This window comes from Oryzias latipes, chromosome 7 (genome assembly GCF_002234675.1).
Source record: "Oryzias latipes chromosome 7, ASM223467v1".
NCBI lineage: Eukaryota > Metazoa > Chordata > Actinopteri > Beloniformes > Adrianichthyidae > Oryzias > Oryzias latipes.
In genome coordinates this window covers 19,085,710-19,102,265 of record NC_019865.2, presented here as the reverse complement: position 1 = coordinate 19,102,265, position 16,556 = coordinate 19,085,710, and the positions used below count along the sequence as shown (strand labels likewise).

At 38.8% G+C, this 16,556-nt stretch overlaps 1 protein-coding gene across 1 annotated transcript; it reads right to left on the bottom strand.

Annotated features, from left to right (window-relative positions):
• Nucleotides 1–2,988: 2,988 nt before the first annotated feature.
• LOC101157215 (rho-related GTP-binding protein Rho6) lies at nucleotides 2,989–14,832 on the bottom strand. The gene is made up of 5 exons (XM_004070808.4): nucleotides 14,558–14,832; nucleotides 14,086–14,173; nucleotides 5,772–5,881; nucleotides 5,558–5,692; nucleotides 2,989–5,451 (listed from the first exon to the last, which is right to left on the bottom strand). The coding sequence occupies exons 1-5, from the start codon at nucleotides 14,675–14,677 to the stop codon at nucleotides 5,206–5,208; spliced, it is 699 nt and encodes a 232-aa protein (XP_004070856.1). The 5' UTR covers nucleotides 14,678–14,832; the 3' UTR covers nucleotides 2,989–5,205.
• Between the last annotated feature and the right edge of the window lie 1,724 nt (nucleotides 14,833–16,556).

The following is a 16,556-nucleotide window of genomic DNA, read 5'->3' as shown; positions in this document are numbered from 1 at the left end:
TTATGTGTTCTTCCACTGTTCTGATTCATACAAGTACACAGAAAAACGGAAACTTAAGAGAGTAATAAGACCCTTGTTTCAAGAAAAAAAAAGTCTTATATCTGACTTGCAAGAAAAATAATAATCTTCTCAAGATATAATTTTAGCTTGAGAAAACATGTCGTAGCAACTATAAGTTCTTTCTTAAAATAAGTATTCTTGATAAGCCCATTTTTTTACTCCATTTGCAGATTATCATTATTATTTTTTTGGCTATTTAAATAAGTCAAGCCTACAAGTCAAGTCAGCTTTATTGTCAAATATACTGTGTAAGCATGATATTCAGCACAGATGAAATTTATTTACTCTCAAAATAACAATAATAGTGATAACAATAATCGAAATAGGTCAGTGCAAAAGTGGCAATGCGATAGTTTAAAGTGACCAGAAAATCTTCCAATGAGGTAAGAATTTTTTTACTTTTATCCAAGGGGTGTCTTTTTGCAGTGTGGATATTCATTTTCCAGCATCAAACACTAAGAACATATGTGTAACCTTCACACTCAAAGCACAAAAACGTTTTTCAAAAAGTTGCAACTTTATCTGGCTTTATGCCGTGTGAATAATCAGTTTCTTTTCCCCCAGGGATGAAAAAGCTTTGAAAATTGAAACAATTTGACGAAAAAAACAACATTTAAAAAAAAGTTGTGATGCACAAACCCTAAAAGTCAATGTATCGTGATATATTTTCTTCCCTTTCTTTAAATCTATTTCCAAAAATGCCCCTCTTTACACTTGAAGATTTTTCCAACAGTACAAGATGTTGTCCAGTCTTTGCCATTGAACACGTGCCCCATCTGCATCATCTGTAGTGGCGCTCTGCTGTGTAATCACGCCTTGCAGCACTCTCCCATGGATGGCAGGCTCCACACGCCTTAGTAAGAGGGTTATCTAAATCACAGAGACTAGTGTGTGATGAAAAGGTGTGTGAAAAAAAAAGCACAACATCTACAGATCAGGATTAGGGAAGGGACATAACTTTCTATTTCAGAGGCAGAAATGCTGGCAGCAGCAGCAGATCCTCATGATGATCAAACAGAACATCTATCTCCAGCTGTAGGAAATCATTGCTGCAGCTGTGGAGGTGAAAAGTATTTTGGTGTTTTCCTGGTGTGGAGCACATTCCTTCTGCTGCGTCCTGTCTGCTGCTGCTGTGAGGGTAAAGGTTGAGCGGTGTCCTTTTAGATGGCCCAGGAATGGCAAACATTCCTGTCCTGTCATCCATGGAAGAGCAGGGATAGACTGATAACATGAGTGAGTGGACAGAAAGCCAGTAACTACCGTGATGGAGGATGGAAGATAACATTCTCTGGAATAACCCCAAAAAATGATGGAAGGCTCCTCTAAAAGTGATCGCATTTTAGGAGTTGACCAAGGGTTAGACACATTCAATTAGTTGAAACATTAATTATTGAATAATATTCACCAATAAATAACCAGCTAATATTTACCTGCTCATTACATAATAAGAGTAATCACCGGATCATGTTAAATAGAGCTGACAAACTCACTGTTTAATGAATTAAAATGATTAGAATTTGGAGATTGAGTTGAAAAAAAATTCCAGAGAGCATCCAAAGACTCTTTTATTTAAGAGATAATAGATCCAGTCTGAGAGGATCAAATATGTTTATGAAACCAGCTGTGAGAACAAATACTAAAACTCACTGCATCTCCACAAGAGACATATTCACCAAATTGTATTTTTCATTTCACTTTCCTTTTCTTTAGACCATAAAAATAATTGTTTTTAGCATGTGTTTTTATTTCTTGTAATCCTGTGTTAATACTGTTTGTATAAATTTAACATTTGGACTGGACTGAGAAAAGGATGCTCTCCTAAACAAGTTTGTCAAACTTCCTCCAAAACCTTTTTCAAAATGTGCATATAGTCATTTATCGCTATACTTCTGTTTATGAAGTAAACTCAACGTGCTTCAAACCCCCCCAAAAATGTAGAAACCTGCAGGTGACAGACACGTTTTCAATCTTAGCTGAAAGGATGTGCCGCCCAGACTTCTAGACGAGCTAAAACCAGTTTATGGGGCTGCAGACACTCACATGATTGACACGCCTGGACGTGTTTTGTGGTGTTTCCTGGCTTTCCACAAAATTTTTTTGTCGGAACTGACTGTCGGGCCACCAGAAGGGGAGCTTTGACCGACCTTGTCCACATTTATGAGTGAGAACACATTAAATCACACAACACGGACATCTATGCTGCATTATTTATCTGCACCGCAGCAGCTTATGTGTAGTTTTAAATCCAACAAACACAGGACGATGATCCTTTCCTATTTATCCAACTTAAAAATTACCCTATTAAATTAATATAAAGTTTAAAAAAAGAAAAAAAATCCTTCAGATTTTGACTGTAACTTGTATGGATTCACTTTCCCCACAGTTTGGTTCAAACCTCGATTTTTGGGTCACGGTTTTGTTTTGGTTTGTGTGTTACAAAAATAAGGAAACCTAAAAATTTAGAATAGTTTGTTATGAAATTTGTTAATGAGAAAGTAAAAATGAAAAACTTTCAATTGTCCCGTACTAAGCTTGGTGTAATGTCATTAAACAATTTTAAACGTCTCAAATTTAGCTCGACACGAGTTTGACACTATCAGGATAAACATCTGTAAACACATGCAACGATTCAGTTCGATGTTTTGACAGGTGGTTTGGGTTAAAACAGAGAATAGTGATATCACAAGTGCTTGTTGGTCCAAAATAAGAGGCCCCTGACCAGAGGAAAAAGCTTTTATTTTCATTGTCTTTTATTATAATTCAGTTTGAACAGTTTTGCAACTTCATTTGATTTTAAATTTAGCAAAGCTGCAATCTGTATGCTGTTCTGACATGACAAAAGCATCAGGAGAGGTAAAGAATGACTTTCTTAACACATTTTTATCAAAACCTGCCTTTTGATAATTAAAAAAACAAACACTTGTGAGCTATGAATTCAGTCATTTTTATATAAATAAAAGTTTTCAAGATAGCATGACGATTACAAATACAGAATTCAAAGTCAATAATTTAAGTCATGATAGGTAGCTTCATACAAGCATGTTGTTTGGGTTTTGTAATGAAGCAGCTTTATGAGGAAGGATATGTACAAAACATACAAAACCAAGAAACGATACATCACAACAATGACAAAATCTGACAGAAATATAAAGACGGCAACTTTTTATGCTGCCTAAATTGTAGTGATGGCTACAAAAGAACCTCACCTTCCCCCCTTTTGCCTTTGACAGCCCGTGCACGTCTGCCGTCAGCAAGCATGGGGTCCTTTCAACCCCGTCTGCGTAGAAATTCGCTCGCCTCTCAGCCTCGGCATCAACTTCATTCTGATGCTACAAAAGAAAGGTAAGTCTGTCCCTCCCTCCATCTCAGAGACAACTACAGCCCTGTTGCTAAGCAACGCTTTAAATTCCGCTGCTCTTTTTGCAGGCTGCAAATCGTGGAGTCTTCCGCAAGCCGAGCTGTCAGCGGCGGCTGATGCCAAAAGACTTCAGTGGAGAAAACATCCGCAGCTTCCAGAGAGGCACGGAGAGGGGATGTTTTCACCATGGAGGTCAAAAACGAAACCAAAGAGGACAGGACCAGCCTGTTTAGAGGAGAAATTTGTTGGAAAATTTAGTCTGGGTGGAAATTTGAGAAACCAGCAAGAAAGAAAAGATCAGTGGATCACAGGGAATTCCAACTGTCTTCTTTAAGAACAAAAAGACGGCTTCAAACTTCAGTGTTACATTTTCAACTTAAGCCACTGTTTGAGTCAGCATGGGTTCCATTAGAGGATCACAATTTGAAAACCGAACAGATTTGGCTCAACATTTGATATTTATCTACACATATAAAGAGAAGAAAAGAAAATCTGGTTATTGAGACAGCCAACATTTTAAAATGATCAAAAGTCGGAGCCACATTACACTTAAAAATGTGAAATTGTGTATTTCATGGCAGCTTCTCAATAAGCTAACAAAACCTGGAAGATGTCGACTCAGACTCACTATTCCCTAACTGATAAAAAAAAGGATATAGTGTGGGACAATCTAGTGCCCTGGATATTCAAAGCAGTTTGGACACCATGCTCACTTCTTTTTTGTTTTAAACAGAGAAGATGACGTCACAGAATTCCCAAAGTAAAAACCTAATAAATATGAACATTTTACAAAGATTATTTATGAATGTCTTCTGATGATGAAAACTTGGACAGTTTAGGAATAATAAGTAAAAATAAAGTGTTCACATCCAATGCATTGTGGTCTATAATCGTCAATCTAGTGGGCATCGATACAGGCTGGTTTTGCGAAGAGACTTCTGGGAAATTTCTAGGACTCTGCATTCGGAGACCACTAAAAATGGTGAATGCACAATATAATGCAGTAAGTGGTGAAGTAATTTGTTTTCTTGCTCTTGTCGTCTTTTTGACTGAACCTCCTCCACAAACAATGGACGAACATTTACACTTTCATGTAACTTTCACTAACAGAGTATGACACACACCCTGACAACCAGTCGGATGTCAAGGACGGGAATTCAACCTCCAACTGACGGGATTCTGCTCGAGGGACACAATGTGCTTTCTCTGAGGGCTGCAGATCATTTTGAAGACAGCTTAAAAGATAGAAAGAAAGCTGCAGTAAACGGAAACACTCCTAACGTTTTTTCTGCGGTGAAAAAGGTTTGATCATAGAAGGTTGGTGAGTGTTACACCACCTTGGATCTTCTGTTTGTCCTCCTACCATTTTGGAGTTTTGAGTCTGCAATCCATTCTCATCTGTAAATAGTAACAGGTCGTCTGAGGGATTTTTTTTTCTCAATCTCTGCATTTTACTCTTTCGCATTTTACACTTCATCTTGTCACTCAGCCTGTAGTGTGACCTTTACCAGACGTCATGGCAGAGTGATGGAAGGGAAAGGGCACTACAACGAAGCTACAAACAGGTTTTTATCACTTAAACGCAGTCAAAGGGAGGTGGAAACATGAAACGTCTGGCATTATTTTTGCTGATTTAAAGCAGTTTGGATATGATTGAATGTTAAAGTTGAATCTACACCTTTTATTTGCTGAGGATAAAAAAACAAGTTATTTGAAGTTTGCATCATTGCTTTGTTTCCCGCACCGACCCAGCTGCAGTGCAGTTCACAGGCACGTCACAGTGGGCTTCACATGATGGAGCAGCTTTTGGACTTGTCCTTGCTGAAGCTGGAGGACAGCAGCTCTGTCTTGCTGGGCAGGTGTAGCAGTCTTTTGGAGAGGCGGCGGACCGGGCTGAGTTTTTCCGCCACCTGCAGTTTGTTCGTGCAGGCCAGAGCTGCGCTACGGAAAACGCTGTGGATGCTCTTCTCTGACGTGAAGGCCGAGCACTCCAGGTACGCAGCAGCTCCGAGCTGCTTGGCAAAGCATGAACCCTGTGAAATGAAGGCAAGAGGTCGCGTTTATCTGACAACAAAGCGAGGAGCAGGTGAAAACCCAAGCAAAGAGCTTTTATTGCAAAAAAAAATCTGGTGGGCTAACCTGTTCCTGTGAGATTGGAGCCTGTTTCTGATGGGACAGCTCCATGCGTGTGCAAACATCTGTGCGCAGGTCTGTCTTGCAGCCTATGAGGAGGACTCGAGTGCTGGGGCAAAAATCCTGAATTTCTGCTTTCCACTGCAAACACAGAGGAAAACGTTGACCTCCTGGCTGCAAAATGAGGTTCAAACAAGCAGCAGATTCCAGCACTCCTAACCTTCTTCAGTGCGGCGTCCACGGTGTCCGGCCGGCTGATGTCGAAGCAGAGCAGCACCGCGTCCGAGTCGCTGTAGCAGAGGGGCCTGACGTTGTCGTAGTACGGTGATCCTAGAGGGGCAAAAGAGGAACTAGTAGGAAATAAATCAAAGCAAAATGTGCTGTGATGTGACGTTTTTTCACATTTACGCATTGAAAAAGAGCCCGAACCAAATGAAGAAACGAAACTTTTAAGGCGGATGTTTTTCCATGAGGAAAGTGTTCAGGAAGTGTAGCTACCAACTGGAAAGAACATAAAACTGGAAAAAAAACTGTGATAATCATACCTGTGTCATAGCACAATCACCAGATAAAAACAACTTTTTCAGCTTCAAAAAGTATGAAAACATCTTTAACTGTATTTTTTCTGTAAATAAAACAGCTTTTACCATGCATTAAAACCTAGAATCTAGAAACATTTGCTTGCATTGAATAAAGACTGGAAACATTAAAACCCTTATCTGCCCCCTCTGTATTTTGACACACAGATAAGGTCTTTCACCGCTGTGTTTTTGTCTAAACATGATTTTGAACCAATTTCATCAAGCAGAGGATAAAAGCTCTTGTCGTTTTTTACATTTTCCTTCCTTTTTATTAAGTTCAGGCCTGATGCGACATAATATTTGAGCCTGAAACAGATTAAATTTACATTTCTAAGACTAACAATGAGAATTGTTATGAAATCTGAAAAGTATAAAAGTCAATTTTATAGATAGAGTAGGAAAATAAGTGATATTATTTATTAAAACGACTGAGTTACGGTGTAAAGTTAAAGGTTTTTTAATATTTGAAAGGCTATCAGCAATTGAAAAAATACTTTAAAGATGAATGTTTGAACCAAACATTTTACATGGTGTAGTGATGTTAGGGTCACAATTATTATGCGTAAAAAATAAATAAAAAGAAACTTTAAAAAAGGTAGATATACATTAGAGGATTGTCCAGCAGAATTATTTGACTGATCATTATCCTAAAACTAAGTCCAAACCTCTAAATTAGGTTTCAGTTTTGGAGCGATGCTTAGTAAAACATGCATGTCCAGTCCAGGATGCAAAATCCAATAAAAGCAGAGCAAACATGACCATAATTCACTCCATACAAAAGGTTTGGAAATACTATGTCTTTGAGTCAAACTTTAATATGCATCTAAAATGCAGTGTAACTTTTACAGGTTGACTGAAACTGAGCATTTAATGTTCAATATTTTGCAACTTCTGGCACAACTTGCTGTTTAACCAGTTAGTTCAGGGGTCGGCAACCTTTTTTACTCAAAGAGCCATTTGGGACCGCCCCTAATAAAAAAGAAAGCTCCCGGAGCCACAACCCGTTTTGACATCATTATATATATTATGCATGTATATATTATTCAAAGGTGCTCATTACATCGATCTTAAATGACATGAGTGTAGATCGCGGGCCAGAAAAGATTTAAAAAAAAAGTACTTCGTTAAAATCCACCAGCCAATCAAAATCCTCACTGAGAAGTACGGGACTTGATTGACATGGAGATTGGCCAATCGGAGATCGTCTGAAGCATACACCGCTGCAAATGCACATTATGTTCTTTAAAGGATGATACCGCGGCCGCTTGTGGGAGGAGTTACTGGTTCTGGTCTGATCGCTGCATGGAGCGATGTGTTTATCAATGCATGGAAGACACTGAGAATGTGGAGAGATCAGGTTTATTATTTTGAAGAGTTCTACTTGGTAATCATGTTTCCATGTTTGAGTTCATAAAATCATCCCAGGGAAAGTCTCTGCTTCAACTCCCGCAGGGAAAGCTGCGTCTCAATCTGACGCCCGTGTTTGCATCTCTCTGACAGAGTTTGAAGCCAAAGCCCCTCCTCCGCCTCTCCACCTGCTTTTCCTCTCTACCTGTTCACCTGTTCACATCCTCTGCAGCTGAGATTTGTCTCCCCCCGTGCTCCTCAGTGTGTCTTACACAGAGAGCGCAAAATACGATAGTCGGGTCGCTCCTGCGCAGCACAAGGATGAAAGAGCCGGACGCAGGTTATAGCAGGGATAGAGCGGGTTAAGAAAATGAATGGAAGAAGGCGGCCTGCTGAAGAAATATTCAATATTGTACACATTTTATTTTTAGTCTGAACTATCTTTTATTTAGAAAAAAATCTTTTATTTTATCAGTCCAGTATGAAAAAAAAAACATCAGCAAAAGCTGTGTTGGGCGGTTTTGGCTGGGTCTGGCGGTTTTCAGATGAATTTTCGGCTGGAAACCTGTGACTCTATCTGGCAACACTGGCGCGAACTCTCAGTCTGTCATCAGTCTCTGCCCTGCGGTACGTCAAGTTCCCAGCAGAAGATCGGAGTGTTTATTGAAGCCGCCCCGCGTGCCTCTCCCTGCTATCAGCTCTGCAGGTCTCGCCTGATAAATACGAGCTCATTACGAAGCTGTTTTTTACGTGGCTCGTGCTTCGTGCGGAGCTAGCAGAGCCTTTGAAATGCCATGAAAATTGAAAAAACTAAAATAAAATTTAATTATTATAAAATACTCATTATTTTCCAAAGTCACAGGGAGCCACAACAGATGGATGAAAGAGCCACATGTGGCTCCGGAGCCATGGGTTGCCGACCCCTGAGCTAGTTGCTAACCAGGCGATTAACCTCTAACTTCACTGAAGGAAGTTTAAACCATGAACTGAACACATGTCAGCCGAACAAATGAGGGCGGAAGTCCCTTACAAGACCCTGAATCAATCAGATTTGGATTTACAATTTGATTTCTGAACATTTCTGAACATGTCAAATTTGTGTTCTAAAAGGTTTTGTTTTCCCCAAACTGAAAAAATGTGTACATTTTTATGATAAACAATATGCTTGGACAATAAAAACTAGCATGAAGGCTTTTTTTTTCATGACAAAATACAAAGAAATGAAAAAACTGATTTAACTAAAACTGATTGATGGATATGATGATGTCATACTAAATTATATGTTAAGATCAATTCAATTCAAAGATTCTAACCTGTTTATGATTTCTTTTTTAAACACAATTCTATGCTTCAGGGGAATAAAAAAGTCTTTTTTTTTATAAAATTAGAACAGAAATTTACCTAAATGTCATTATTTCATTGAGTAACAATGGTGTCTTCATGGACATTCTTAACTTTTCCTGAGTCACTGAGCTTTTCTGTTTCCTTTTTCAACCTCAACTTATTGTCCAACCTCAAGCCTAAACCTGAAAAATGTCCCCTTAAAGCTAAAAGTCCTCACAATATCTCATCATTGGTCGTCTGTCATGACGTTGTACTGAACGATTGGGCAGACCCATCAGAAAAACTTATAATTTCCTCCCTTTTCTATAAACAGGACAACTATGTGTCAATGTTTAACTCTCAGGAAGGCTCCTGTGCTATAAACAGATCGGCAGGATGTCCACTCTCTATTGTCCACACTCGACCACCTCGTCACCCTTCACAAAACCCCACTATTTCATTTCCTCCTCCTTTTCCTCAGGAGCCAAATGTGCTCTAGAAAACAACCATGAGGATGCAGGTGGAAGGGTGGTGGAGGCTTCTGGGCTTCCATATGGACCAGATAACAATCAGATTTGCATAATTTTCAGTCTACTGAGACACTGACGCATATTTACTATCCCTCTATTTATTTTATTCTTTACTAAGCTGTTGGTTTAAAAAAAGCACGTATCTGTATCTCTTTGAAGGGGAATCAGAATGGGTCACACATAACCATCCAGTCTGATGTAAGGCTTGAGAAAGAGGAGGCAGACAGCTATAAAGGGTACACAACCTTCAGCTTCCACCCCCCCTCCCACACACACACCATCTCCTCCTCGCCTGAACACACAGACTCCTTTTAGCCTGGCAAACACATCGTAGGAACCGTCTGCAGTGCTCTCAATAGAGGAAAAAGAAGGAAAATGTACAGATCTGCTTCCACCAGCAAAGAAAGGATCAAACCCTTTTTATACGAAAGGCAACACAAACTGGTAAAATGACCTTTTAGTGCACAAATGGTCAGGCAGAAATGACCTTTGTGTAGGAATGGTGAATACATCAGTGTCAGTATCGTATCGGCCGATATTTACATAATTTAAGTTTATTGGCCAGAAAAAAATTTTAATCCTTAAACTTGTGATTGATCTTTCTTGAAGTTAAGCACTACACTTCATAATATTTGTCAATATTTTACCATCCTTTTATAAAGGTGATAATTGTCCAAGATAATTGCTAATGTCTTGCCTTATTGACATAACTTGAAATCCCGTCTAAAGAAGCAGTTTTTAAATGGAGGTCAGCAAATAAGTTAACAAAATGTTTTACCAAGGGCTGATATTCATTATCTACAACATACTTTAAATCCTACAGAAGCAGTAAGAGATTTTATTTTAAATGTTTTTGTAAGTGATTAAAACATGATTTATCATTTGGTTTTTTTGTGTTTGAATGTTCATGTTTAACTGGTATAACATTTCTGTATATATTTTAGATGGTTCTCATGAATGTGACTCTTTCATGGAATAGTGGAAAAACCAACCATTATATTATGGCTGTGGATCGTTACTTAGGTGGCGTCTGATTCTATTCACAAATGAGATTTTTATAGGGTTGTAACAATTAATTTCAATTTTTTGATTCAAATCATAAATAGTGGTCAACAATACGACTTCATAGTGGATATTGGTTCATTTTGACAGAGTCGATTCTATCCGATTCACTGATCTAAAATCGATCCAGGATATCTTTAGCTAAACACTTCAACCAGTGTGACTCAGAGATAGATATCTGGATACTGTGGATGGGCAATATATCAGTACCAGTATAGGCATTGGCCGATATTTGCATTATTTTAAGTTTATCTGTATCGGTCTGATATTAAAAAATCTACTGATATTCTTCTGACTGTTTTCAGAAACATTCTCTTTTTTAAATGTTTTCTTGTTCCTAATAGATTGGGAAACTTCTGTTTACAGTCATAGTCAGTAATTGACTGTTTTCAGGTAAATGTTATTTTTGATAGGGATACATGTTGTTCCTAATAGATCCTTGGCAATGGGGTGGCTTATGGTGAATGCTGTATGTTAAAAAGGTCAAGTACAATGTGATTGCCCAGTAAAGAAAAGTTGTGCATTTCTAATACAGAAACTAAAAGGAAATCTAAACTTTGTGTTACTGTAGACACTTAAATATCGGTATCAGCCACAGTTTGCAGGGGAAAGTATCGGCTGGAAAAAATTAAGTCGGCCCATCCCTACCTTTGTGTTTTTATTTGAAGATGAAGGATAAAAAAAAGACGATTGAGTTATTTACGGTCTTGATTCAGTGTGGCCGGAATTGTATGTACGGGTATGCAACAGTCCGTCCTCTATTTTGCAATGTGATCATGGTTGTTGTTCACCTTCCAGCATGTCCCTTCAGGGACCGCCGCAGCAAATCAGCCCTCACTGTTTTGCACACATGGTTGGGGGTTTTACAACGGATACCTTTCCTGAAAAAACTCTGTACCGGCACAGGGAGATCCAGACTTGTGCCCCATTGTGACTACATGGTTATTATGCAGTAGCACGAAGCGTCTGGCCCAAGGACCCATACAGGGTCCATACAGGTGAGAGGATCTGCATGGAAGAATTGGACCAAAATAACAGCTGCAGTGCAAACCTTAACCTTTGACCTCTGTCATTACATCAGAACTCTACAATGTTCTCCATTCTACAATGTGATTTTCCAGATTCTTGTTTTTACATTGTGCCTCCTGATGAGCATTACAGACCAGACCATAATATGACTCATCCTTTTAAATGGGACAACTTGCAAAATTGTTGACTGACAAATACTTTTTTAAACATCCTAAATGCAATATAACATCTATATTTGGACTTATAATAAATTAAATCATTAAAATTTTATTTTGAGATTCAACAGGTTTTTTAATTCAACTGCATGGAGTTTAGCTTTTTTTTTTAAGGAGTGCTGTGACGGTATCAGATAAGAGAAGCAATGCACATTGTTAAGTTTTTTTTTATGTAATTTCTATTTATTTATTTATTTGTGTGTAGATACTTGTTTTGAGTAAAATGTCATACGATACAGCATTTTTATTTTTTACAAGGAAAATGTAACTAGTATTATTGAAGTTGCTGTGTTGTCATGACTCATTCATTAATAAAAAGTTGTGGGGGAGGAAAAAGAAAAAACATTTTATTTAAATGTTAATGTTATCTACGGAGCCCCTAAAGGGCCATTGGAAAAAAAAATTGAGGCAAAGAAAAAAAAATAACTGGGGTGCAACCGTTAGTGTTTTTTTACTTCAACTTTTTTTTTTAATGGCCCTTTAGGGGCTCCGTAGTACCTTGACAAGAAATTGACAAAATATTTGTATGCATAGAAAAGGAACATTTTCTTGGCTGTAAGGCTCATAATTGAAAATCCCAACACAGACAGAACATCACATTTGGCTGTGCTACAAAAGCAAATATATGTTACACAACTTTTCTTCCAGGAGGAGTGACTGTCCAGAAAGTTTCAAACACACAAACCTACATTTGCTCGGTGCTGCGTTCAGTTACATAAGAGCCTTTTTTTAAGCAACACACACCAAGCTGTAGAGAAGTCTAGCTAATATTTCCTCTCAGTATCTCTGGCTTCTGCCTTCTGCTCCAAGTGTCTAAATCCAACACACACGATTGCCCTCACTCATGCAGACTTCCACCTCCTGCTTGGAAAGAGGCAACCCCCCCCATAAAAAAAACCCTCTCTGCAGGCCAACTGGCACTGCTCGACTTCCTCTGAACAGGGCCTGGAGCCCTGTGTTCAGACAGCAGTTATGAAAGGCGTCCATCATTAATACACAATTCTGCTGTTTAGGTCATCCGTTCACACGGAGATCTAAAAACAGAGCCTTTTTATTCATCAGCACTATATTTACCCCCCTCCCAATAGGCCGCTATGAGTGAAAAACATGTGTATACATTCAGATCTTAGACTATCTGCTCCCCTTCTGCCAAGGAAAAACACCAAGTACAAACAAATATCACATTTTAATGATCATTATGCCGTTTTAAGCCAAAATCAAAACCCCTTTGTTGTTTTCTAGGGCAGTGCGGCAGGAGTTTCACGGAAATTTGCCTGTGAATTGTGTGAGTTTGCACGGAGCAACCCCGCCCCCCACTTCCCATCACCAAGCTCTCTGTTTAAGCCCTGTCCAGCTAGCTTACAGCCCCTCATAACCCCAACCTAACATTACCAGTGCAACAAAAATGGTGAGGAATATTGGAGCTCTCCAGCCGTACAGTTTTGAGCCAGATTGCAGCTCAGACGAGGAAAACGAAGACGTACATGGATCTAGTCGTATACAAGTGGATGCATTGGAATGGAGCGAAGCAGGAAAGGCCCGCCCAGCATAATTTATACGTCACAAATACAATATTTTTCTAACAACATTTTTTTACATCCTGATTCACAACAATTCGAATAAGGAAAAACTCAGAAATGCAATTTTGAGCTTAATTTTCTCTATGTATGTCCTCCATCATCAGAAAAATGCCACAAGAACTTTATGTTTAAAAGACAAAAACCCCATTTTCATCTGATTGGGTCTTTAAGACCTAAAATGTACCTCCGCATAATATATTTAACCTTTTCTATAGAAACCTTTTGAACTGCTCAGCATTTAAATGAATTTTTACAACACTCAGGTTCGGTTTTCTGTCATCCAGGCACCAAGGGTTGCATTCCTGCTCGTTCTCCAACATACCCTGCTCTGCCGTGTCCTAATTGGCCGGACACACCTGATCCAGGTAATCAGCCTTGAGCAGGGCAAGGATATCTGGAAATATATTTTAAGGGCCTGGAGTTGCCCGCCCCTGTCCTAGAGTCAAAGTGTCCACAAAGAAAGGCATTCTTTAAGAGATTAGCATTTGTTGTTGTCATCATAAAAACAGGAGGGCTGTTAAAATTCCACTTCAAGTGGATCTCAGGCTCCTTGCATTTAATCTAATCTGCCACAATCAGCAGAGGGAAGATCCGGCTGATTTCACTCGAGTGAAAAGCTGCTTAACTGCACTCAAACAGGACTGACTGATAGCCACGTCTGGGTAAACAGAGAGAGCAACAGCGACTGAGACGGGGCATCGTTCACGGTCGTAAGCCGACTCCCGTCTGACTGACCTGTCAGGACTGTGAACAGATTCCAGATTACCCATCAATGAAGGGATGAAACTGACTGTTTTTTGTTCTTGCTCAGCCTCAGCTCTGAGGAAACTTCAAGCTGAGGAACCGAGGAACATGCTTTCAACACACCTGATGTATCCCAAAGACTGAGCTCCACACGCTGGTCTTCCAGATCCAGACTGGCCGTGTAGTTCTCAAACACAGTGGGGACGTAAGTCTAGGAGCAGACAGTTTAGGACACATTTGATTGGAAAAATTCCACCAGATGTAAACTTTAACACACAGAAACCAAATCAATGTTCAGACAAATAGAAATGATGCAATAAAAACAAAGATCTGTGAAAAGTTTTTCTTTGATCTCTTTTAAACTAAGAATCCTATTTCTAAGAATTCATCCAAATATTGACAAAGAAGTCATTTATTACTGCATAATTAATTGATTAAATCCACTAAATTGATTAACCATAGTTTAATTCAATAACAAGAAAACTTTATTGTCCATATAGGGGCAATTCAGGCGACTTTAGGACAAATTCTCCTCATCTGTGACATTTTTAATGCTTATTATCTTTGAATGTGAGCTCCAGCTGTGGGTACAAACCTCTGGATAGCTGTCCTTCACGAACACTTGCAGCATCGCTGTTTTACCGCATTGGACGTCCCCGACCAGCACCAGCTTACACCGCGCCACGCAAGGCTGCGGGGTTCTTCTCTCCTTCATGGTGACAGAGGTTCAGGGACACTCTGGAGAGAGGCGGGTGTCACGTTGGCTAAATCCTCGGGTTCTCCGGCTGTCAGGAGGAGGCTCGGCGCTGAGGAGGACAGCTGAACAACAGCATCAGTTGAGTGACTCGAGACGCGCTGCGGAACTTTATACTGGGGCGCCAACCAATGAGAGCACCCGACGGTGATGACATCATAACTATGGCTGAGAAACAGTTAACGTGATGATTACAAAATAAAAGAATGAAAGTGAAGATCAATTAAAAATAGTGAGAATAACTGTTTAAATTTTTGTTACACTTTGTTCTATAGGAAGTCTGTTGTCACAACATGTTTTACTTCTATAACTATATATTTATAAATCAGTGCAAAAGTAAAACATTTTTTCAAAAATAAGGATTTATTTAAAGTAAATTATAAATATTTATATTAAAGACCCGTTTTTTTAGATTAACTTCATCTTTGAAATGCCCATCTATTTATAGACAGTTGTAAATAAATAACAGATACAAATAAAGTAATATTTCATGTTTTCTAATGAAAAAATATTGATATTATGGTTTCTAAAGAAAATATAAAATGTAAAAAAAAAATCAAAACCTGTAAATGAAAATGAATAGTGGACTTTTTAGTCATTTTAAAAATTTTAACTTAAAATCAATTTGGACATGTATCTTATAAAAGTTTAATAGACTGGTTCAGAAACAACAGTAAGGACAAAATAACCAAAAAGCGTGGATTTACTTAGAAAGAATTATACTGTGAATATAGTAAAAATCCTGTTTTTAGATTAAGTCCATTTTAAAAAGGCTTTATTGTGACTCTACTTGCTTACTTTACAGATAGATACAGCATTTTTTTAATGGCTGCACTGTGGCACAGTGGATAGTGCTCTTGCCTCACAGCAAGAAGGCCCCCGGTTCAAGTTCCTGGTTTGGGGACTTAAAGCAGAACGTCAACGGGGGACCTTTCTGAGTGGAGTTTGCATGTTCTCCCCGTGCATGCGTGGGTTTTCTCCAGGGACTCCGGCTTCCTCCGACTGTCCAAAAACATGCTTCAAAGGTCAATTAGCAACTCTAAATTGTCCATAGGTGTTAATGTGAGAGTGAATGGATGTGTGATTGTGGCCCTGTGACATACTGGCCACCAGGGCGTCTCCTGCCTTCGCCCACAAGTGGCCGGGATGGGCTCCAGCAGCCCCGTGACCCCGAAAGGGACAAAATGGAAGAAGATGAATGAATCTTTTAATGAGAGTTATGGTTTATAAAGAAAACATAAAATTAAATATCAAAAGATGTGAACGAAAAACATAGTGGACTTTTTTTTGTCATTTTAAAATTTTCAGCTGATAAAGGATTTGGACACATGCAACTAGCAGCAAAGTTAAAACACTTGTTTAAAAAAATTATACACTCAGACATAAAGTCAGGGTTGTCTTCAGCCTGTTGAATGTAGAGTAAACTGACATTTTTGTGAGGCCTGACAGAATGAACCGTGTTTATTATCAGTCATTTTTTATTATATTTTTACTCATTTGTGTCAAATGAACTAAAAAATAAATAAAGTATTGAGTATCTATATATTGTTTTGCCTGGTGCGAGAGGCAGACACTAAATCCTCTCTGATAACTGAGTGATGAACAGTCATGGAGCAGTCACATGGGAGGTATGGGGATCTTTCACACTGTTTATTTTGGACAGCAGATAACATGATGGGGATTTTTGTGTTGTCTCATTCCCTATTCCAGGAAATATCACATTTCTTGGCAGTATGTTTAACTTCCAGTTTTCTTTTTTAAACTGAAAGTGGATACACTAAGGAAATTGTAAATGTAAAGTTAACTAAAGATGTCAAAATCGTGTTTTTTTCCCCCATCG